The following is a 26,423-nucleotide window of genomic DNA, read 5'->3' as shown; positions in this document are numbered from 1 at the left end:
CACTTCAACCATGATTGTAAGTTTCCTGAGGCTTCCTCAGCTCTATGGAAATGTGAGTCAATTAATCCTCTTTCCTTTATGAATTACCCAGTTTCAAGCAGGTCTTTATAGACTAATACAGGGGGACTTGCAAATTCCTTTTATAAACACTTTAACCAACTTAACCAAAAAAGGGTTTAAGAAAACAAAAATTCACCTAATTTAACTAAATCTTTTACATATGATAATTAAGTCCTGAAAATTTTTAATTTAGACTTAGAATCTTGGATCTTTATATCAAGGCATAAATGTAACAAACCCATTCATTTATTCACACATTCACTCATTCCATAGTTATTTACTACTAGATTCTAAGCACTTAAGCGTTTTGAGGAGGTGCATATTCCTTCTAGTACTTGAGCAGCAAATGCAAATGCCTCTTAGGGCCAGGTGGAGATGGCAAACTGGCAAAGAGCCTGGGTGCAAGTGTGCATTGTGTGCTTAATGGAAACTGTGGAATATTGTTAAGCACATGTCCCATTGGAAAGTGGGGCTGCAACTACTTAGCACCCACTGGTTCTTTTTATGTGGGTCCATTGAAAATCACAATTTACTATGTGAAACCAACCGGTTTTTAAATGTAGGCTCTTTGCAAGAAAACAAACAAGAAACACTGTCTGTGACAAACAAAGCACATCTGTGAGCTGAATTGGGTATATTGCTGCCAGTTTCTAATGTCTGATCAAACTAAAGAGACGTGAATGCTTGCTGGGTCGCAACCATGAGAAGCTCATTTGCCCTTTAGGTGCCAAACCACTCAAAGCACCACACTCATTCTCCTTCTTCTGGTTTGCTGTAGCCTCAGGATTAACAGTTTAAAGATAAATTGCTTAATTAAACACATTATGGTTTATTCTTACCGTGAAATACTAGGCAGGCATTTGAATGAATGAGATAGAATTATATCCATATGTGTGTGTGTGTGTGTGTGTGTGTGTGTGTGTGGGTGGGTGTGGGGCTGTGTGTGTATGAATGTCCATGAAATATTTTGAGTGAAAATCAACAAAATCAGAGTTAGGAGTGCCATGGAAGGGGTGGGCAAACGTTGGCTTTGGAGCCTTTCACTTTTCCTTATTTTGACTTCTTCCATGTATTTATATTTGTTCAAGTAAGGGGGGAAAAAAAAGCCCTCATAGAAGCACTCACTGCTCCCTGTGAATTTAGCCTCCTAGTTCTTTAATTAGTTACAGAGTTCTGGTTCAACATATGTCTCTCCCGCTCCCTCATTCCCTAGCGGCCACCAGCAAGGCTGCTCAGCAACATAAGTAAGCATCACGCTGTTTCTCTCTGGGCCTTCTCTTTGCTCACAGGCACATGGTGCTAGAGAGTGGAGTTTCTTACTGACTGCCTCACACACAGGGAGGAGGCAAAAGAGTGATCCATAAGTGACGTTTGTCAAGAAGTATACCTTTCCAAGAGCTTTCGTATAATCATTTTCAGACAAAAATTAGCACAGGGAATCCTCTTTTCCTTCCCATCAGAAAATCATTTAACCAGCTTTCACTAATAAGATTGACAGGAGAGGAAGGCCAGAAGGAACAATCCCTCTATTCTGGAACATTTTTAAATAACCTTGGGCATTTTAAAATGACAAAAATAATAGACTACAGGCTTCTGGAGAAAGTGTCAGGCTCACCTTTTAATGCCCCCGGGGAACATAACAGTGCCTTTTCTATTAGCTGCACTGAAAAGTGTCTTTTGATTTCAGTAAAAAAAGAAGAAACAATGTAGAAAATGGCATATTCCAATGGATAAAATGCATAATTTCTTTTAAAGTATTAGTTTTCACTGAATTCTTCTAATGCTAATTTATATATATATTTATATATTATTTATATTGTATATTTTTATATAAATGCATATTTTATATATTATATATACTATTTATATATTTGTGTGTGTGTGTGTGTGTGTGTGTGTGTATTTGAGATGGAGTCTTGCTCTGTAACCCAGGCTGGAATGCAGTGGTGCGATCTTGGCTCACTGTAAACTCCACCTCCCAGGTTCAAGCAATTCTCATGCCTCAGCCTCTGGAATAGCTGGGATTACAGGGGCCTGCCACCATGACTGGCTAATTTTTTGTATTCCTTGTAGAGATGGGGTTTCACCACGTTGGTCAGTCTAGTCTCGAACTCCTGACCTCACATGATCTGCCCACCTTGACCTCCCAAAGTGCTGGAATTACAAGCATGAGCTGGATATTTATCGGATAACTACTACATTAGTGTAAATAGTTTTCTCTTCCACATTTAACTTTCAATATCAAATCCAATGCATAAAATACTCCCATTTCTCCTACTGAAAAAAAAAAAAATACCATTGTCAGGTAATCTCCCTTTTTATGACCCTTAATCTCCATTACTTTTCTAGCAAAAGTCAAAACAAAACAAACAAAACCATATACAGTTATTAGTCTGCAGAATGAAACTCTCATAGACTGAGACCAAAACAAAACATATCCTGACTTCATAGGGGGTACTCATTACCTTCTAATCACTTATTCGAAATGAGAATATTAAAAATTATCATAATTTTAAAATCAGTAAAACATTTCTATGTATTATTTTCACATAAATGGATCAAGAAATTACAGACCAGAGTCATTCTTCATATCACGTGACCAATAATGTTTATAAAAAATCTTGGTACAAATTATAAACTGGACATTTTTGTTAACTAAAGTCTAGTTTAGTATATAAAAATTATCTGAAAGTATAAATGTTATAAAAAGTAATGTAAATTTTCATATATTTATTCTATTCAATTGGCTATTACCCACTCTAGATTTTTACAAATTATTTTAAAATGATTATCTTTAATACTTTTATGTACTATTAAGATAATTTTGATAAACAAGCAGTAATAAACAGATACAACAGAAACTCATTAAAATAACAAATTTGGAAATCTTCAGAATTTCAGGGGTTTAGAATTGGGTACAGGAAGAACTGATATTAAAGAAAATGGTTTGTGAAATTAAGATATGCATATTTCTTTGTGAAAGGACAAAGAATATTAAATGCATGGCTATAGTGATCTCAGTTGTAAAAGAGAAAAGACAAATTTCAGTCACATAATGGGTGAACCTCAAAAACTTACAAGTTTTCCTGAATATCCCAATGAAATTTTTACTTTGTACTATAAACAGAACCAAAACAAAGTTAAGAAACAAACATTAATAAAATACTTTTGAGGAAAACATCTGATTTTAAAATTCATGTATTTGTAGCATGTATGTTTCAATTTACTTGGAATAATAACCATTGCCTAAAAATGTATTTTCAATAGTTACTTAAAATATGGAGTTCAAGCTTTCAGGGACCAATGAGATAACATATAACACACATGACTTTAAAAGGCAAGAACATTGTTATGTCTAAATAGCAATCTCTTGCTGTCATTATACAAAATATTTAACTACAGAATACAAACAACTAGAAAAAGACATATTTCCAGTCTATAACATTTAACTGTGGACTACCTTGTAAAAACATTATTTGTGTAAAGTGTCTAACATATTTTCAGAGAGATTTGTATTCTCAGAGGTATATGTATAACCTTTATGATTATCCAAATAGCGCGCTGCTACTTTCTGCACTAGAGGAAACTTTTATCAAAACCATATACTGAAAATCATAGCGAACACTGTTTGATGCAAAATATATTTGCATGACTAATTTAGTCGGCATACTTAATATAAATATGCTGTAAATATAGACTGAGAAAAGATACTGTACACTGTTAAAATATGGCAGCAGTCTATATTCAAATGCTTATGCTCTCAAGGACAATCAAATTTTCCCAGGTTTGGGCAGAAAAATTCTGGAGATGGCCCACACTTTCATCCCTTAATCTTTGCAAGGAGAAATGCAGTTTTCTTTTAAGAGGAGCACTACAAATTTCAAACAAAGAACAGCTTCATTTCTCATCCTTCATTCAGGGCCTATGCCTTGCCTCTCCCAGAAACATTTTCTAAAAACACCTGTATTAATGCAACCGTTCTTTCACATGTAAGATATGGAAAGAATACTGTGGTAGGTAGAATGTTTATGTTGTTCAAGAATCCCACTCTCAAATATAGTTGTACTATACAATCCCCTTCCTCTGGGTGTAGGCCCACCTGTGAATATGGTAAGAAATCACTCCTTATACTACTTTATATAGCAGACATGATGGGATAGTCATTGTCATGATGAAGCTGTGTTGTATGATTCCCTCTTAATAAACTGAACAGAAAGATTTGCCTGCTGGCCTAGAAGAAGTATGCAGCCATGTTATGACAGGGCCGCACGGCAAGGAACTGCACGTGGCCCTTAGAAGCTGACAGCAGGCCCTGGTTGACAGCCATCTAGAAAATAACGACCTTGGTCTTACAACTGCAAGGAAATGAATTCTGCCAATAACCTCATCAACTTGGAATATGACCCTGAGCTCCAGAAAGATTGTAGCACCTTGATTTCAGCCTTGGTAGACCTTTAGCAGAGAAGCCAACTAAACAGTGCCTGGACTCTCTTGTCCCATAGAAACTGTGAGATCATAAGTGTGTGAAGCTGTGTTTTAATCAGCTACATTTTTGGTAATTTTTTTGCAAGAAAGAAAACTAATACAAATAGTAACATGCTAATATTATTGTGTTAAAGTCTTCTCATTCTTAAGAGAAATGTTGGCTGTTAAGTAATGAAAACCATCTTAATTTTGTAAGAGTTCAAGGTGTCTGTCAATTATCTAGAAATATGTGCTTTATACATAAAACTCTCTTTCTTATTGTCTGAGCGTCTACATTCAACACATAATTTCTGTTTTCTTTGAGACATGAGTAAAATCAGAGGTAGACATAAACTTGTAGTAGTTTATATCTGTATCACTTGTTAATGTTTAAAAAGTACTCTCAGACTTTTGAGAGAATAGTAGAAGCGACATTCATTTAATTCTCCATGAAATCCCCCCATAAAAATAGAGGGATTAAGTAGGATGCAAAATCAAAAGCTCATCAACAACGCCTGTAGCAAAAAATAAATAATTTAAGTTTTCTCTATCTGCTATTCTAAGAAAAATCTTCTTTCAGCGTTCTTACACTTTTTATGTTTTTCTTTATATTTATTTTCTTTAACGACTGTTTCTTTCATTTATTTATTTATTTATTTTCGAATCAGAGTCTTGCTCTTGTTGCCCAGGCTGGAGTGCAATAGTACGATCTTGGCTCACTGCAACCTCTGCCTCCCAGGGTCAAGCAATTCTCCTGCCTCAGCCTCCCAAGTAGTCAAGATTACAGGTGCTGGCCACTATGTCTGGTTAATTTTTGTATTTTTAGTAGAGACAGGGTTTCACCATATTGGCCAGGCTGAGGCTGGTCTTGAACTCCTGACCTCAAGTGATCCGTCAGCCTCAGCCTCCCAAAGTGCTGGAATTACAGGCCACTGTGCCCAGCACGACTCTATTTCTTGATTAAATCAATGACATTATTGCATTTATTGTGTCACTATTCAGTAATTCCCTTTCTAATTACTTATCCCCTTACTAAAACTGTACCTTTCATAATATTAACTATCCTTTTAAAACTGTTCTTCTTTTACAAATGTAATTCTGATTTTGCACTAACCTGATTTGCCTTATATCCAATCTTTCTCTGAGTGGTCATGATACTCCCTAGAAATTCTACCAGCACCTAAATAATGGCACTTTTCCAGTTATTTTGGGAAAGTGAGAGTGAGAAAAGAAAAGTGAGAGCAGTATGAAAGAGAGAGAGAGAGAGGAAGAGAAGACAGACTCTCAGAGGAAACTATTAACTACTCCCCCAGGGTTTAATAATTCAATCTATTCTGAGAACACCCTCTCCTAGCTCCAGACTCAATCTTTCAAATAACCATAAGTGAAAATGAAAAAATTAAAACAGAAATACTGGACATCTGTTAGATTCTTACAAAAACCTACCCCGCTTCCATAGCTCTCTCTTGCTGGTAAGAACTTTGTATTTCTTCCCAATCAGCAAGAAATAAAGTTAGAATTGTTTTTTGATTCCCTTTCATCTTTGACATCAGACAAAATGCTAAGTTAGAGAAACTCTCCTGCTGAGCAGCTTCTCACTTGAGTTCAACACTTCCTTTTCTTTACTATTGCAACAACAGTGTTAAATACCTTCATGATCTCTCATAAAGATCATGTAATAGCCTCCTTAAATTTCTCTCTGCTTTTCATCTCTCCCTGCTTGAATCAATCTTAAATATTATGAATGTCTTGTCAATCAAATACTCTGTTCAAAACTCCTTCATGGTCTCCGTGCTGTCTTTACAATAACACAGAGTGCCAATGTCTAGTATTAAAATCTTCCACCAACTTATCCCAGTTTTATCTCCTGCTGTTCTCTAATCAACATAAATTTCTGCAAACCGATTCCATACATCACTGCCTCTTCGCTACTTAATCAAAGTATTCTCCTTGACGAAATGATTTGTAACTTTTCATTCCCTCATGTAAAATTGCATCAAGACTTTAAATGGTGTTTTGGGGATAAATCTAATACTGCTTTTATTATTGGATGGTCACCAGTTCCTCTTGTGACATGTATGTATATATATAATTTTTTCAAAATATATTATATCTGATATTTAGATAATTATGGGGGATAGTATTTCAATCATATAAGCATTCAACTATTGGAATTTGATTGAAATAATAGTCAATCATATTTAAAGATTCTAACATGACTCAAATATTTCAATCATATTTAATATTTAGATAATTATGTGAGATAAAGTTATTCACTATCATGTGTATGAAGCTAAAGTACACCAAGTTCCAGTTCTGCTACTGATAATGCATCTTATACTGGACAAATCTTTCAAATAAAATGATGATAAACTATATATATGTGTGTATATATATATATATATATGATTTATTTTTTAAAACGTCTAAAAGGCACTGGAGATCAATTTAGAATAGACAAAGACTAGAGAGATTTTTCACTTAAGGAAATCCCTTAATTCATGTGGAAATGAATGGCTAGAACTCAAGCAGAAAAGTGAGTGGTGAAATCTAGAAGCTATGATATGTATCCTTGTAAATTATCTTCAACATCGCTGTCCAAAATCTGAACTGTATGTGCAAGTAAATAAAAGGCAGTGACTGCAAAGCTGAAAAAGGTGGCTACTGCCCATTGCAAATTTACATGGGCTAATACACCTTTCAGGTAAACTACGCTCTGTATGGTACATCCAATGGGGTGAGATTAGTAGCGTATTGGAGATATCAGGAGAAAGAGCACATGAATTTGAATATAAATCAATAGAATTTTTCCAATCTGAAAAGTAGAGGAAAAAAAGGTTGAATAAAAATGAACTGTGTGTCTTAGATCAATGCCTAGAAGTCTAGCAAATATATATATATATATTTTTCTTTTTCTGTTATTTATATACAAGTATATAAATATGCATATATATTTCTTATATATAAGAAATATATATATATAAACATGTATATACGTGTGTGTGTGTGTGTGTGTGTGTGTGTATCCTGAAGGAAAGGAGTGGGTAAAGGAGAAATATTATTTGAAAAAATAATGACCAAAATTTACCAAATTAGATGGAAAGAATAACGTTAGGTATCCAAGAATCTCAGTATCCTAAGAAATACAGATACTGATCCCTCCCACTCCTTCACACATAAAGTCACACTATTGAAACTGTTGAAAAGCAATGATAAAGACAAAATCTGAAAAGATAAAAGCAATTTTAAAAGGGAAACATCAATAGGAATAAAGCTTTACTTTATATTAGAAAGAGATTAGAAGACAAAGTAGTTTTGAGATACTGAAAGGAGAAAACAAAACAAAACCACAAAGCAACTTTTAACCCAGAATTCTATAAGAAGGAAAATTCCTTTAAAAATACAGGTGAAACAAAAGCATTTAAAAATAAATGAAACTGAATTTGTTTCTAGCAGACTTGCACGACAAGAGGTATATATTCTGTGTCTACACATACACACATATATACTTATGTATACTTTGTTGTATACATCTATATATTCTGACCTTACAGTGGCCTGATTCGCCTTCCATATCCCTAAAGTTCTTCCATTATATCAACTGCATTGTTTCTTTAAAATGATTCAGTAAATACACCGTGATGTATTTTAGATGTTACTTAATTTAATCTACAACTAGGGGTGGCTAGTTAACATTTAAAATATGCTAATGATAGAATCTGCCTATACAGATAGTTAACAGCTGAAGTAGTTAAATCACGGGCACTCTCTAGGGGCAGCTATTAAGCACTTCAAATACTTCGAATTATATTTGCACCTGAGTGTTAACTAGTATAAGGAATATCAGAAATAATATTTTAGTGGTGAAATGGTGTTGTTTGTATGTGGTGGCTTAAAATATTAATATTTTATGGCCACTGCTGCACTTCATAAATGGAATATAAGAATCATGAGTCTAGCTGCTTAACAACAGAATACCTAGAACTCTATTTTATCTGTGCCTTGTCTTAGTGTAGGACTCTGCCTTCCAATGTAGATGAAAGATAACAGATTCTACATGAGTATATTGTTTCACATGCTTCAGGGTAAAATTGTGATATACAGTGCTTCAAAATGTACCTAAAATTAATGAGAGTTGAGATTCACTCAGCTTACAGGAATAGGTTATATGACTTTGAGCCTGCTTGCTAGTAAGTATTATAAGTGTGGCAGGATTCAGTTGGGATTTGCTTTTATTATGCAGTATCACCTAGTGGCAAAGTCTTAGCGGAAGAGATTTGTAACTGGCACCAAGTAATATTTACCTTAACTCAGTTTGAAATATTCCCTCCTCCTGCATTCCCTACCTCATCTGACCATAAGAAAATAATTACAGAATCAAAAAGTCTTTGCATGCCCCTTGTAAAATATTATATTTTATTTATGTAAATTATATATATACACACACATACACACACACCTATATACATATTCCAGTTTGGTGGTTAAATTAATGAAAATATTAATATAACACAACAGAGAACACAGTTTGATGTTAAGAGATGTTCTTAAGTGGGCGAATTAAGCAAATAAAATTGTTCAGTGAATTGAGTACATAGCGAATTAATTGGTTCACAGATTTTGTACCTGACAAGAATTTTGAAGGCCCAGAAAGATAATTTATCTGTCTCAAGCAAACTGATTCAGTACATCACAAATGCATTTATCTTTCTTGGGAAGAAATGCTACAGTCTTTCTTTGAGAACAAGATTGTTTTAAGCATTATTTTTATTGATAGCAATGAGTGAAACATCTTACCTCCAAATGATACCCAACTCTGATGAAGGCACAAACTGGATCAAAAGCTCCAGTACCACAAGTCAGAAGGTGTGTTCTGTTATAGTGATGCAAAACTCGAACATAATTTGCACATTCACCCTAAAGCAGGAAAAAAAAGGAAGGAATCTATCAGTATAATAAACATGTTTAGTCCTTTTTGATTTTTGTTTTTCCTAGCCCTAGAAAGCTCATGTTTTACCATAAATCTCTGTTGGGCAAAGGAGGCAAGAAGGGTAGAAGAAAAGAGGACAAGAACTTGGAGAAGAAATTGGGGTTACTGAAACACATTTTGGTTAGCAGTGATGTGTAAATTACATTTTATAATGAGTGTATCATTTTTCATGTATTCTAGTTTACAATAGAGGAATGAAAAAAGCACTATTCAGAAATGTCTTCAAGTGTAAAAATTCTCATGGCAACATGTTCCACTAAGTAATTAAGCTGTTCCCAACACCGTTGGTTTTTTAAGTACAGTATGAGCAATGCATCAGCATGAAGTCATTGAAACCAAAAATTAGAAAAAATATAGTTATTCATATGGAAATACGCAGTCTTTTTTTCTTTTTTCTTCCAAGACAGGGTCTCACTCTGTTGCCCAGGCTGGAACGTAGTGGTGCAATTTTGGCTCACTGCAGCCTCGCCTTCCCAGGCTCAAGTGATCCTCCCACCGCCGCCTCCAGAGTAGCTGCAACTACTGGGGGAAGTTGCATGTGCCACCAGGCCCAGCTAATCTTTTTGTATCTTTTGTAGAGATGGGGTTTCTCCATGTTGCCCAGGCTAATCTCAAACTCTGGGCTCAAGCGATCTACCTGCCTTAGCCTCTCAAAATATACAGTATTTAGGACAAACAGAATTTTAATGTTTTGGAAAGTAAGTCTTATATCCTCACACTCACAAATTCACATAAAGCACGTTCAGAGAGAATTGTTAAGTAAATTTGGAAAACTAACCAATAAAACCAACATTTTGTTGTAGAACTATGATAAGATTACTATATTACTGTAAGAAATAGTAGTAGACTGGGAATCAGCAAACTTTTTCTTTAAAGGGCCAGAATGTAAATGTATTTAGTTTGATGAGCTATCTGGTCTCTGTTGCAACTATTCACCTTTGCAGCTATAGCATGAAAGCAGCCAGAAACAATACAAAACTAAATGTGTGGGGCTGTGCTCCGATAAAACTTTATTTATAAAAATAGGCAACAAGCCACCTTTGGCCTAGATGCTCTAGTTTGTCAACATTGGTATTCAACTGTGAGCTTCTTGAGGACAGAATCTATTTTACATATCTCGGCATTTCCCAGTTAATTGAGCATAGCACCTAATACATAACACATGTTAATAAAATTTTAATATATCCATCAGTAAGTGAATTTAACGGGATCAGTATACTGAATTAAAGAAACATTTACAATTGCTTCAAAATCAACTTGGCTAAATTAATTTTAGTAAGCATTCTTTTGACAAATTAGGTGTTGCTATTTCATTAAAAATAAATTATGAAATGAATACTAAACTCTTTTAGTGCCCACTATTACTTGAAATCAATACACATAATGATCAGTTAATGTCATGTTTTATAAGGACCTGTTGCAATTTCAGCACTTTAAAGTTTATCCTATAACAGTGTTAGGAGAAAAGGCCAGCGGAATCACTTGGCAAGAATGAGGAGTGCACTACTGAATTGATGATCTAGAGCACACAGGTATATTTATTTCTCCAAATTTGCAATCACATGATATTTTATTCTTCAGGTGACCCATATATTTGGTAGAATCTGATCATTCAGGAATGGTGAAAACATCTGTTGTTTGTTTCCATAAGCACCTGCATTTCCTCTCTTGACACACTGTCACATCTGAGAGGGAGCCTATTAGACCACATTTTGGCTCAGCTGAGCTTAGATTGACATGGCCTAAGAATATGTTCAATTAGTCAGCATCATGCTGTGGGTTAAGGCAACAGGAATGTGCTGACTCACTCCTTGGCTGTGACCCAGCTGCTACAGAGAATGAGGAGTTGGTATAATGTGTGTTAGTCATTTATATAGTTTTTTTTTTTTTTTTTTTCTTACTGAAAAAAAGGATAAGTTCACTTTCACAGGCAGATGTCCAGGCCTTCCTCCAGGGTGCATTTGTGTCACGAAATCAGCTAGCCACTGCTCATATGTGAAAATCCTGTCACTGATGTCTTAGTGTGTTAGGGACTGTGTTGGGGGCTGATGCACAGCATTTTGCCACTCACACTCAGCAGGGAAACTATAGAGAAAGAGACTATTGCTTCTTAAAGGAGAAGAGACCCTAAAAATATTTAGGAATAGGTAAAATGTGTTTATTGCCTCTCTCAAACTTTTTGTTGACTTTTTTTCTTCATTCTTTTCTAATTTACTAAACAATGTAAAGTGAAATCTCACAAAGAATGTGCTTAACTGTTCCTAGAAAAAAAAATTACCTGCAATTATTTTTCTGCCAGATACATGGGAAATAAGCATTAGTGTAAGGAATTTATAAACCCAAGTTGATTAAGATATTAAAAAACAAAATAAAAAACCAAGATCTCAATGGCATCTCTGCTTCCTTTAACTCTACATTGAAATTAATTTTACATAATTATGTCTTATATGCCTATACATTTTTTTCTTCATGAACCAAATTGCACACATGCTTTTACAAGAGCAAATAAAAATTCAGTGATTCAGTTCTTTGTGGTTAACTGGGGATATAATTGATGATTTGTTTAATTTACAATGAATAATACTTACCGCATCTTTTCCCTTCATTATGCATTCTTCCATTTTTAGAGCTGTACTAGGCCAGTGTATCTAAAATAAAAGATAATGTACTATTATGATAACTACATATAAAAATAAACCACACTGAAAACCATTTCACTTTCTTCTATAGTTCAAGACATTTCCATTTTTTTCTATTTTCTGATAAGATACAATGGGGCTTTGTGTTATTCACATAATTATTTGCATAATTAAGAAACTTATCTCTGGGCTTTTACTTTATGATAAATCCTTTTTTTAAAAAAAATATATTTGAAAGTTCACCTCAAGTCTTGGCCCTTCAGAGGACAGCCATGCCTTAACCAGCCCTTTCCCATATTAAACCTAACTGCTCCTCCAACTCAGGCACATCCTGCAGTTTCTTGTGTTTTTACTACTTAACACAGAACCTGCTGTGTGGTGGGCTCTCCGTAATGTTTGCTGCATACAATGATTAAAGGATGAATGACTCTTTAATGCTGACTTATAATGTATCACCCAGTAACACACCATATTGTCTCTTTGATTATTTATTTATTTATTTATTTATTTATTTATTTATTTATTTATTTATTTTTTGAGACGGAGTCTGGCTCTGTCACCCAGGCTAGAGTGCAGTGACGTGATCTCGGCTCATAGCAACCTCCGCCTCCTGGGTTCAAGCAATTTTCCTGCCTCAGCCTACTGAGCAGCTGGGACTACAGGCGCCTGCCACCACACCTGGCTAATTTTTTGTATTTTTAGTAGAGGCAGGGTTTCACAGTGTTAGCCAGGATGGTCTTGGTCTCCTGGCCTCGTGATCTGCCCGCCTCAGCCTCCCAGAGTGATTATTTTTTGAAAACATTGTTTAACTCTACCAATTTCCAACTGAATTTCCAAAAGTTTTCATTGCATTTTAAGTTTATTGTTTTCTTCCTTTATACATTCCTTAAAACGTATGTTTTAAGTTTGTTGGTTTATTCTCTGATAAGTAGAATATATCAAACTTTTCTTTTTCACCTGCAATAGTATCTAGCACTTTCCTGAGACCACAAGCAGAAATCAGTATACCTATACTTGTTAACTGGTTTCACAAATTTCTAATTGCAAAACTTAGTTATTTTTGAAAGAAATTTTTTTCTTTATCACTTTCTTTCCTTTTCTTTTCTCAGACTCCTTTTGGTCCTCTTTTTGCTTAATCTATAGGATTAATTGTACTATGTGCCAGGCACTGTGTTAAGAACTTTATTTTATTTTTTCCTTCTTTTGCTTTATCAATTTATGTGCAGAGGTTTCAGTTTGTTATATTACTTAATTCATGATTCCTTTTCATCAACACTCTTAAAAGGTTCTTCTTTTATTTTAGTTAATTATTTATTTCCTTATTCCCACTCCATGTTTTATTTCCATTCCCCCAGGAGGCAACTATTGTATCCTGTTGCAGGTACCTTATTTATTTGTATGTATTCTTATAAAGTGTATACTACTGCTTTTTGTGCATATATTTCTGATTTATGTAAATAGTATTGAAGTTAAATCTTATCTCTTTCTTATCTTTTTCACTAAGAACTGGGTTTTTGAGGTCCCTTAATAGTCCTATGCACACATATAGTCTGCCGTTTCTGAGTGTTTTGTAATGTTAAGGTGTGGTTCCCCCACATTTTCTTATCAACTCTCCAAGCGATGGATACCCAGATTGCTTCCAAGTCTCTATAACATCAAATAAATTGTTACCTTTTTATACATGCCCTTTTTGGATCTGTGTAAGAAAATCGTTGGTATATATACATGAGATAAGAATTACTGGGTCTCAGGGCAAGTAAGTATTGCATCTGTGAATGTAGTACCAGACCACTCTCCAGAACGGCTACATGTCTATACCGGCAATCCACGCCCCCATACCCTCACTTAGCATTATCAAGTTTTCCAATTTTTGTGCCAAGTGCGTTAAACATAATATCTAATTTAATCCTTACCACAGCTTTATCAAAGATATACTATTATTTTGGGAGTTTCTTTTAAAAATTCTTATTTATCTGTGCAAACCCACATTCCAATAAATCTATGGGTGGAAACAAAGGAATGTGATACATTTGAGTAACTGTAGCAACTGGTCAGTTACCAAATGCTTTTGTGGCTCAAGAGTTTAAGTCTCCACTTAACATTGTTTATCCCCACATCTGCTGGATCAATCACCTTCCCTCACCAGAATGAAAAAGCTCAGTCCACCTCCTTTCTTAGGTTCCCTGGGAGTTTCAAGGGAGCACCATCTCATGCAACCATATCAATTTCACGGGCTCAGCTGGTCCCGTGATTTATCTTGGAGGGATGTTGGTTCTCACCAAAACACTCTACAGTTTTTACTTAATTGCCTCCATCAAAGCCAGATGATATGGTTAGGCTGTGTGCCCCCACCCAAATCTCATCTTGAATGGTAATTCCCATAATCCCCATTTTTCAAGGGAGAAACCAGGTGGAGGTAATTGAATCATGGAGGCAGTTTCCTCCATGCTGTTCTCGTGATACTGAGTGAGTTCTCACGAGATCTGATAGTTTCATAAGGGGCTTTTCCCTCTTAGCTCGGCACTTCTCCTTCCTGCTACCTTGTGAAGGAGGTGCTTCGCTTCCCCTTCACTTTCCAGCATGATTGGAAGTTTCCTGAGGCCTCCCTGGCCATGCTGAACTGTGAGTCAATTAAACCTCTTTCCTTTAAAAATTATCCAATCTCGGTAGTTCTTTATAGCAGTGTGAAAATGGATTAATACCCCAGGCTACCTAAGAATTTGATGAAGGAGTCAAAATAACACAGCCAAGTAGCATGGGCCTCTCAAGACATCATTAATATTTTTACAAACAACCTCTTTCTCCTCAGGATGCTTAAGAATCCTCAGAGACCTTGGTTGAGAAGGATTCAGGTATAGCCTTTTCCAGTCCAGTGTCAATGTTTACTGTTGTTAGACTGTATTGGTAGGCCTATGACAGCAAGACAGACTCTTCTGTCTACAGCAGTTTGTTTGTTCCCTTAAAGTCTCTATTATCTTCTGCCTCCCCTTCCTCTATCCATCACCATCCCAGCTTATGCTCTGTCAGCCTGGAAAGACATTCTGATTATCGAACAAAATATTAGACGTTGCTGATTGGTGGTATTTTTTTATTTAGTGGCAAATTATAATTATTTTTAGGTTAGAAGCCAACATTTAAAAAATTAAAAATCTTGCATAAAAATCCCTATTTCCGATTTCCCTAGAAAAATATGACGAAATGCAACATTAGGCATGCATTCTTGTGTGGCAACATTCCTCTGGAGTTGAAATGGAACAGATATTTTGATTTGTTTCAGACTTTTCTTTTACATGAGTGATTCCTACGAGCATTTTAGTTTCCAAAATCTCATGTTTGTTTGAATCCTAAATATGTTCAAGATTCAGCTTTTTTAGGACAGGTGTAGTGGCTCATACCTGTAATCCCAGCACTTTGGGAGGCTGAGGCGGGTGGCTCACCTGAGATCAGGAGTTCGAGACCAGCCTGACCAACATGGTGAAATCCTGTCTCTATAAAAAATACAAAACTAGCAAGGCACGGTGGTGTGCACCTGTAGTCCCAGCTGCTCCAGAGGCTGAGACAGGAGAATTGCTTGAACCCGGGGGACAAAGGTTGCAGTGAGCCAAGATCCCGCCACTACACTCCAGCCTGGGTGACAGAGTAAGACTCCATCTCAATTAAAAAAAAAAAAAAAAAAAGGAAAACTAAATAAGACTTACGCTTTTTCTTTTTCTTAAAGCCATGCCCTGTAAAATATCAGGTAAGGCATGTATATCCCACAAGTGAAAGAGGTGTGTCACATAACTTACACATTATGTAGCCCAATCCAGCTCCTGATACATGAGTAATATTGGGAATTTATCAAAGTGGTGATAATACCATTTTATAGTGATAAATGCTATCTGATTTAATTTATTATCATAGAAACAAGCACTCTATGGTTTGAATTATAGGCATAAAATATTACTTTGATGTTCGTATTCATTGGTGCAATGAGCCCCAAGCAGTATTTTACTAACAATATTCAGCATGAGGTGTTCTTTAATTTTCATAGTGTAGTGTATAAACTTTTAAAGGAAAACACAATTTTGGCATATAAACTTTAAGTGAAAGCACAGTTTTGTTTTTGATGTTGCAACACAAGAAAAGATAAACATAGAAAGAATGGTGATATAAAAGAAAGCCAATCCTAAAGCAAAAAGCACACACGTAAAATAGTAGAATAGATGTTGATGTTGGCAGTAAATCCATCAGTGGGTCATGTACGATTTAGGAAAGGTATCAGCCAATATCCGGTTCAAGTGCAGCTTTGCATACACCTGAGTGGAGTCACTGACCCCACTATAGGGTGAATTCTAGAAGTGAGGCAGCAGAGTTTATAAACTTGACCTGATCTATTATTTTGGAAAACCATTCTTGAACTCAGGGATAGATTTTAATAAATAACCTCTAAGACCCATTCTAATTTGAGATTCAATTTGATTTGGGAATTATGATTTTACTGTAGATGTATAAATTATTCAAATAGATATGCTAGAACATGTGCATGTATATATAGACTATGTTTACAAATATATGTATTTTATCATGTATATAATAAAATATAAATTCATTTAGGATCATCTGTCAGGAAAGATTTTCATGACTAATTCCCTTATCAATGTAACTAGATTAGATAATACCTCTTCCATAATTCAGAATAATGCATTATATTTATAACATAACTTCCGAGATATAGGCTCTGCTTCTTTTTACAATAATATCATCCCTTCTTACTCATTTTTCATTATTATGTAAAATGAAGACTTCTTTAAACTTTAGTTTTACCGCATATTGCTCTGTATTCCCCTAAATAACGGCTTCAAAATGATCACTTCCAGTTAAACACACTGTTTAGGGGTTAATTCTCCATAGCATTTTTATACATCTTTTGACAGCTTTTATTCCAGAATATCTTTTCAAATAGCCTGAAAAGAGAGAAATAGAATCTCCCTCCAGGGCAAATGGAAGATTTGTTTCCTGATCGGGATAGTAAAGATTCTATCTCCCTCTAGACAAAGTTTAGACAGTTTTGCTAACAGCCCTCTTATAAGATTGGGAGTTTCCTAAGCTTGGGGTCCCTGAGATGTGACACATATCCACTGAGTGCAGTGTCTACCTAGGCTGCCACGCATCACCCCCTGCAGGACTTGAGGGGCAAAGACACTGATGGAAACAAGAAGCTCTTGCTGCCTGCTGTGCCATGAGTAATACAGTCTTTTGTCTCTGACCCAAGAGTCTAATGTTTTCTGACAACATCTATGAAACTGTGACAGGCTAACCTGTCTTGAGAGCAAGATAAAATCTCAGACCCTTCACAGTTTTTGTCACAAAGATATTATGTTATGGTGAAGACAATAATGGCTTTTCTAGGATTGCCAGAACATGCATTGTTCCTAGCAGCAAAACTAACAATGGCAATTGCTATAAGAATAACAAAACTATTCTTTCAGGCGCATTTCCCAAAGAGTTTCACAACAAAATCTTTGCTGATGTTTTTTCAACAGTTAGTATTTCTCGCTCCTTTAATCCCTCATAGTGTTCTTATTTTCTCTATCTAGGACAACAATGATGTGTACTTAATTTTAGCTCTCTTATTAGACTATAAATTACAGAGGGCAAGGCAGTGACTTATTTCTGTCTCACTACCAGTGCCTATCTGGCACAATGTCTTAAGCACAGTCTCTGCTTTTCAACGTCTGTTGATTGGCTTGTATCAGTCAATATGCCTTTTATCACATTCTTGGTAAAGTCAATCTGTCAAAGGAGATTACACTGAAGTTTGAGAGATCAGGTTCGTTGGCATGAAAATGCTATAACATGTTAAATGAATAAAACAAGTAAAATTTTCCAGTTTAATCAGGAAGGAACTACTGCAGGATGTTAGCAATAACCTAGGCTCTTAAAGACTCATAGGATTTCTGAGGAAAGATAGACGGATGTCGAACAGATCACTGAGTAGATGGAAGAGAGACAGAAGATAAGTATGAACACGCTCTAAAGTTCAACACATAGGGACTCTCGAAAGGAGTAGCAGAAATATGGGTTACTAAAGTTTTATTGTTGTTATTTTGGTTTGTTTGGTATTTTTAAACAGTTTAGTAGCTCAGAACTGCATCCAAACGTTAACTCAGGTGACAATATATGGCAAAGAAAGACCTCACTGGAAATGGAAAGTTATTTTTTAAAACCATCACATAAAAACATTCTGCTAAGCTAGTAAGGGAAATGATTGTCTTCATTTGTTTTGGCAGTCAGGATGCCTTTTGGTTCTGCTCCAGAGTTTAGCATCAACAAAAACCCATAAAATTAGGCTATTTGTTCTGCACAAAACATTTTTAAAGGCCGTTAAACAACAGCGTGTAATGTGATTTCCAAAATCTCTGTACCAAAAAAGATACAAAAAGCAAAAGGTTAAATACACATCATTTCGTCACAATACCCCTACAATATAATTTAATCATTCCACTGCACATTAACAAGCCATTTACTGTTTTTGCATATCTCAATGGAGAAAAATAAAATAAAGTATAAATTAAATTACAAGGTAATTTTCTTTCTGGACTCCCTATTGAGTCACATAATTATACCAGGATTAAGGATCTAACAGCTTATTGTTACAAGATGTTATGACACTCAGAGATTTAGGAGAGCACAAACAAACTAATGAATACGAAATAATTTTTTAACTGAAAAATTAGATTATCTTTTTATTTAAAAAGAGTAAATAAAACAATCCAGTTAATATAAGTCTATCTTCATAGAATATATTTTAAGTGACTAAGCCTATATAATTTTATCTTATATTCTCTTCCTATTTCTATTATTCTAATGAAAAGTGTTTTCCTACATTTGGAGTTTTCTTTCTGTATTTACATCTCTGTACTGCACCAGTGTCCATCAATGTACATCTTAATTATAGATCTTATAAATATTATTAAAAACAAGAAAACATATTTTGAATATAACACATTAAAATAATCTTAATGGTTTATAAATGATAATCTTTAACCTGACACACATTATCTGTCATCGTGTTTATGCTTTTATACTTAATTATAATGACTGTCATTATTCAAGTAGTTTATATGCCAGAATTATAATATTTTGAACTATGGACAAAATTTGTACTTTAAAAAGCTTATTCTCCTAAGCATTTGAACTAGAAAAATATGATAACTACACACAAACATTTGTAGCCTGATGTATTGTCTTTTGTATGGATAAAATTTATTCAATTGGTATCATTAATGTGAAATGCCATCTGACATTTACGTGCAAATTGTACATAAATGCCTTTCTTCTATTCAATAAAAAATTAAATTCTAAAATACAATAACTTTTTTCACCTTTGATACAATAAAGTTGAATAAATGAGAAAGATATGAATATTTTTATAAACAGAATTATCTAAAAGAACTATAATATGTATAGATATCCAAATGAAGTAGTGTAATTTTGACTTTTTTTTTTTTTTTTTCTGAGATAGAGTTTCGCTCTTGTTGCCCAGGCTTGAGTGCAATGGCACGGTCTCGGCTCACCACAACCTCCACCTCCCAGGTTCAAGTGATTCTCCTGCCTCAGCCTCCCAAGTAGCTGGGATTACAGGGATGCGCCACAATGCCCGGCTAATTTTTTTGTATTTTAAGTAGAGACAGGGTTTCTCCATGTTGGCTGGGCTGGTCTTGAACTCCTGACTTCGGTGATCTGCCCACCTTGGTCTCCCAAAGTGCTGGAATTACAGGCATGAGCCACCACACCGGGCCCAGTTTTAGCTTTAAATTATAGTAGTGAGACTAATTTTAGAAAAACAAGCTGAAATTTAGAAAGATAAAAACTATAGATCAAAGTTTCTAAAACTGAAGGTTTATTACCAAATATGAAATATTCTATGAGTTCTGCCAAAATATGGCTTAAATATATAAACATATTCATTTTTTATTTTTTCATGAAATGGAAAAAAAGAAAATAAAATTTTATACATTAAACAAGTATTCATATCTTCCAGAGAATAATTTTGATTTATTTTTTAGGAAGTCTTAGTAACTCTCAAATGTGTACAGATTGCAAGGGGATATTCAGACAGAGCATAGACAGGATAATCTGTTACCTGTGATTGAATAGTGGAGTCTCCTGGGGCTCTCAACCCTTACTATAAGTAAACAAAGGGTGTACAGTTACATATAATACCAGTCAGTGGTTTCTTCCCTACTACTCTCACCAGCAACTAATTGTTATACTAGTTCATAACCATTACTAGGGTAAAATGCAGGCATGCAAAGGGACTAAGAGCTAAGGAGAAAGAAACACCTCATAACAGAGGCGGAACTAGCAAAACTAATGGCACACTGAAGACCAATATGGAAGTTGATCTCAAAGCAATAACCTGGTTCTCAATGATGGCTTCTAGTACAGATGTACCTGGTTTTAAATTCTAACTGCCACTTACTGGCTTCATGGCTCTACTCTCATTTTCCATCCATTTATTCATCATGCTGCTGTCAAAGTAAACACTAAACTATAATTCTAACTATTTTATGCCCATATTGAGACTCCTGCATTGCCGGTGACTCCTGCATTGCCTAGAAGATCCTATTTCAATAGCATTGCAGTCAGTATTCTTCATGAACTAGTCTGTGGTTCCCATCCTTAACTCTTACTACATACCCTTTTCCCACCCACATGCCCCCAATCCATCTATTTACTTCAGCCCAAAACATTAGTCATTATTCTACATTGCTCTGAAATTTCTGTCCTTCCTACTCCTACTTTCTATGTTCTCACTCCCAATCAAAATTCTATTATTCAAAGTTCAATTGAAATTATATCTCCTCCAGGAACCACTCCTAAAATACTTTCTTAGCATTTTATTTGAACCTTTATTGTCTATTCAAATTGTGTCACCTATGGAACATGTATATCTATCTTGTCTATTATATTATAAATATTTTAGGGTAGGCACTGTTTTGTTCATTTTTGCATACTTCGTGTCCTCATATACGTTTCTAGAACTTAGTTAAATAACACCAAAAAATATGTAATACTTTTATCCCTCACTTTCTGTGGTAGCACATTAGAATCATCTAGCTTCAATAATAACAATGAAAACAGCAAATATTAAGGCGGTGCTTACTATGTTCCAGGCACTGTTCTAGGCACTTAATAACTCACTTAATCTTCTCACAAAAGCTAAGAGAAAGATACTATGGCTATCTGTTCTTACAGTTAAGAGAACTCAGAAACAGAGCTGTGGACTAACTTGCCCAGAATCACTCATCTAATAAGAGGTAGTGTTCAGATGGGAGCCCTAACAATATGGCTATAGAATCTGTGTTCTTTGCTGTTACACTCTGGTTTCTGCTCTCTTCAAAAAGTCCTCTAATATAATTGAATTAAAATAATGTAAAATAAAATAAAAACTAAAGTTAACATGTTGGCTTTAATTGTTAAACACAAACAATAAGGAAACACAAACAAATATACTAGATCTAGTGCTTCTTTTTGGTAAATATAAATAAATATGATGAATATGAATAACTAAAAAAGATTTTTTCATAGAAAAGAGAAAATGGCAGAGAAATGCTTTCAACATTTTTAGGTGCAATGTGGAAAACCTTACAATGCATAATATCCAGAGGAATTTTATTTTTGGTTAACACTAATTTTAGCTGACTAAACAATATTATCACAACCACTATTTCAAAATGCCATTACAGACTGGGTGCAGTGGCTCACATCTATAATCCTAGCACTTTAAGAGCCCTGGGCGGGTGGATTACCTCAGGTCAGGAGTTCGAGACCAGCCTGGCCAACATGGTGAAACTGTCTCCACCAAAAATATAAAACAAAACTAGCTGGGTGTAGTGGCACATACTTGTAATCCCAACTACTTGGGAACTGAGGCAAGAGAATCGATTGAACCCTAGAGGCGGAGGGTGCAGTGAGCTGAGATCATGCCACTGCACTCCAGCCTGGGTGACAGAGTGAGACTCCTTCTAAAATAAATAAATAAATAAATAAATAAATAAATAAAATGCTAGTACACAGTCTTAAAATGTGTTAAAGTCACAGGGGATGTTTTTTCCATACTTTTTTTTTTTTTTTCAAATAATTGTTTGAATTACAGATAACAGAATAGTTGTGCAAATAGTGGGCTGACTGTAACAAAATACCAAGGTATTTTGTAGTTATTACTTTTGTTTTTGGAATTCCCTAAATATATTTTTGATATAGCTAATATATTCAATTATCCATGAATTGCTGTTTTAGCTATTTAAAACTTAACAATTTTACTGAATCTATTTAAATCTTCTTAGACTTAAGTTCAATTAAATTATACCAGCAACTGAAGTTTAAATAACTATGTATTATGTAGAAATAAAATGCAATTCTGCCGAATGAAAGCTCCTAACCAGAAAATCTAGTCATCACATAATAAAATGTCATTATCTCTTCTGGTCACATCTTGAAATTACAAGAGTTATAAATAAATTGCAGGGAATGGGTATGAGAAGAAACATATACATTTATTTTCAAATTATCTATTAATAGATTGGATGTTCTTCCTCAATACAGAACTATAATTTAACAATTGAGTAGTAAGTGAAAGAAAACTTAATGAGGACTCTTTAATAAAAAAAGAAAAAAAAAAAGAAAGGCAATTTAAACATGAATAGCCATGAATGCCAATAGTTAGAGCCCTATCCCAATTTAGAGACTTTGAAGCTTATAAACACTTTTTTTTTTTTTTTTTTTTTTTTAAGAAACAAATGCAGATGTGGGTTGAATCTATGGTCAATCAAGTGAAAAAAGTTTACGAGGATGTTTTGTTTTTCCCTTTCCAAGTATTCTATCCATACAAGGTCCTGATATTGTCACATTATGATCAGAAAGTCTCAGATGCTTTAATTTTTTACTCAGATAATAGTTTTCTTTAGTTCAGCCAAAGGTCTTTTTGCACTAAAGGACACTAGAGAAAGCAAAATAAATAAATACATAAATAATAAATACAAACAACAACAAAAACACATTTTTTTTCAATTTCTTAAAATGTTAAATCAGAATTTGATTGAAACCAGAATTCTCATCTAAGAAGTCTTACATTATCTGGGGATTTTAGAGAGTTTTAGATAGAGTAAAATGCAAAAGCTATTCTCTTTGAGGAGGTGGGAGATGCTCACATTAGATAATGCAAATGGAGTTACTAAATTGGAAGTTTTAGAGTGAAGAGTACACTTTAGCATCAGCACTGAGTTTTGCAGTTTGTAGTGAGGGTTTAGGGTCTTTAATGAATGTTACATAGGTACAACAGAGCAGAAATTCATTGGGAAAGAGTATTATCGCATGGTCTGGGAATGCAGTGAGTTAAATAATTTAGAAAGCAAAGACATTATCTAAAAACACTAATACAGTACAATAAGTTTATTAAATTACAGATTCTTATCTATTTCAAAATTTGTATGGAAAAATTATCCTTATAAGTGTGTATATTCATATAAGTTCTGGTTATTATTTAGAAAATAATTATTTAGAACCACATATAGGACCGGTATTTCCAGGACCAGCAAGGATGCTTAATATCCCAGCATTTCACAATCCTCATGCACATTACAATCACCTGGGAGAGTTTCAGAAAGTACCACTATTTAGTCCTCACATCAGTATAGAGGTAGAGCCAAGACACAAATATTATTCACACAATCCTCAGGTGTTTACTAACGTGCAGCCAAGGTTGCAATTACCGCCACACTGTGAAACAGGATTCCCTGTTTGCCAGAGCAGAAGTGGGTAGGTGGTGGATAGGTGGCTTGGGATATAAGGGTAAGTAGAAGGCAGACAAAATTAACCTAAATGAAATTCAGCAATAACTAGTCTGAAAGTGGTTGTGATAATAAGTAAAATAAAATTTGCAAGAGGCTGGGTGCGGTGGCTCACGTCTATAATCCCAGCACTTTGGGAGGCCGAGGCGGATGGATCATGTGGTCAGGTGATCAAGACCATCCTGGCTAACACGGTGAAAACCCGTCTCTACTAAAAATACAAAAAAATTAGCCGGGCATGGTGGCGGGCACCTGTAGTCCCAGCTACTCGGGAGAGGCTGAGGCAGGAGAATGGCCTGAACTAGGGAGGCGGAGCTTGCAGTGAGCTGAGATCGTGCCATTGCACTCCAGCCTGGGCGACAGAGTGAGACTCCGTCTCAAAAAAAAAAAAAAAAAAAAAAAAAGCGAGAAAGCAGACAGTGAAGAGAACAGATTTATTGATGGAAGATGTTAGGATTAGCAACAGACACACTTTCATTCTTTCATTACATCTTCAGAGATGAACATAACACAGTGCCTACTCTTAAGGACCCATCTTATAAGTAAACTGACAGCTGAACAGCCAAAGCTAATACAATATGGGAATCAAAATCAGACCTTAGAATAAGGAAGGGCAAGGAGAACCTTCTCCAAATCTAGGTTAAAACAGAAAGAAAATAGATTTTAAAAAATTGGATATGTTTGAAGGTTATTCCAGGAAAGGGGAGCTGTAAGGATACAGAGGTATGAAAAAGAGCAAATAGAAATGGTCTGACTAGCAATGTTATTGGTGGACAAGTGGAGATTAGGCTAAGAAGGTAGATGAGAGTAAATCATGAAGAACTATATTTGCTCAGCCGAGAAATTTATATTTATATTTACTCAAAAAAAATTAGAATGCTTTCTAAAGTGAAAATTATGGAGCAGGAGTTGTAAGAATTCAGGGAACGCGCCACCTCAGAAAGCAGAAAAAAAAAAGAAGTCATTATGCATTAACCATTAAGTTCTAACTGCAATTTAGCATTTCTATCAGATAATATCATATAAATGTAGAAAGCAAACTATAGTAGTATTAGCAGTATCTGTGGTTTCATTACCAAGAGAAAATACATTTCAATGCTACTTTAGAGTTGCTGCAATTATCTCAAAATATCATTAACACTCATCATTAATTGGAAATGCAGGTGCTTATGAGTGAGACCTGTTGCTAGGTTTTATTACTTAATATGTTAATAAAGAAGATACATGTCATCATATCATAAATTGCTATTTTAATATCATAATAGTTGTATTTAAAATATAGTTTTGCTAACTTGATTTTAATATTTTGCTTCGTAATTCTACATATTTACTTTATACATTTGAGGGTCCTTAGGTTTTGCCAGGCTGTCAAATGAATCCATGTCTCACAGGGAAATTAAGCACCCCTATACAAACTACATTTGTTGTTGATTTTGTAGAAAGGAAAAGAAGAAATAATAATGTAGAAAAGATAGAAAATAACCAGCCCTTAAGAAAGGTCAACAAGCTGGGACCCAGAGCATGGGTTTAAGGAGTGACATTTCATAAAGGGAGAGAGTACCGCCAATATAACAAGGAGGTGGAAAACATCATGCGGAAACAGTAGCTTTGGTGATGGGAGGGTGAGGATCAACATGTTCAATGGTTTCCATTTTGTAAATGAAGTTAAAATTGAAGGTTATTTATCTTCCCTGAAGAGATCATCAGGACTAATCCATCATGACATACCCCTGTTGAGCATAGTCACCATGGGAAGTATTGACCTGACCCACTTCCAGGTCAACAATGAATACTTGGACTCATACATCACATAGCTCTGTACCACCCCCAATCTCACCCCACCTTTCTGAGGCCTCAAACCCTTCTGTGAAGTCCTTTGGAATGTCATTGACAAAATCCCTGCGACTTCAGTCTTTCTCCCGCCATGTTCCTTTACCTTCTTGCTCTGGTTAAAATCAGCTTGTCCCCTGAGAACACTATTTCTCTACCAGATATGGTGGTGGCTTTTTTACTCTAAACCCACATATGAGGAAAATATTTTCACTGACCACTCTCCCCTTCTCACTAATTTTTTCCTCTCTAAATTCACCTACTCAATAAAGGTTTAAAATAATAAAACCCTAGCTGCTTTAAGGTTCATGTGGTCACAACCATACCACCTGCTACCTTCCTCCTTGTAGTCATCCACCATCATCCATTGCTACTTTCTCCTCATTAATTGAATATTTTTTCAACTAGCTTACTATCCTTCTCTTCACAAAGATGATTCATCAACCACCATACTTGCAAGTCAATGCCTGTCCATCTGTTTCAATGACCTTCAAATCAGCCTGAGGCACATGCTCTGATGTTACTTCACCAGCTCTGCAGTGTAACTAGTCAGAACTGGTCATTGAGCCTTGAAATATGGATAGTGGGCATTTAATTTTGCTA

The 26,423-nt window shown here is 35.0% G+C and overlaps 1 protein-coding gene across 2 annotated transcripts in view; it reads right to left on the bottom strand.

The window, feature by feature from the left end:
• The window catches only part of SEMA3E (semaphorin 3E), a 278,691-nt gene that overhangs the window by 84,628 nt on the left and 167,640 nt on the right, over positions 1-26,423 (bottom strand). For both annotated transcript variants that reach the window (XM_023226663.1, XM_023226664.1), the window contains exons 3-4: positions 12,103-12,162; positions 9,322-9,441 (exon numbers count right to left, since the gene is read on the bottom strand). In XM_023226663.1, the coding sequence (XP_023082431.1) occupies positions 9,322-9,441; positions 12,103-12,162 (180 nt within the window). The remainder of the gene's footprint in view (positions 1-9,321; positions 9,442-12,102; positions 12,163-26,423) is intronic.

This window comes from Piliocolobus tephrosceles, chromosome 8, assembly GCF_002776525.5.
Source record: "Piliocolobus tephrosceles isolate RC106 chromosome 8, ASM277652v3, whole genome shotgun sequence".
In the NCBI taxonomy this organism is placed as follows: Eukaryota; Metazoa; Chordata; class Mammalia; order Primates; family Cercopithecidae; genus Piliocolobus; species Piliocolobus tephrosceles.
Note: the sequence above shows the minus strand (reverse complement) of the source record. Positions and strands in the feature narration are given on the sequence as shown.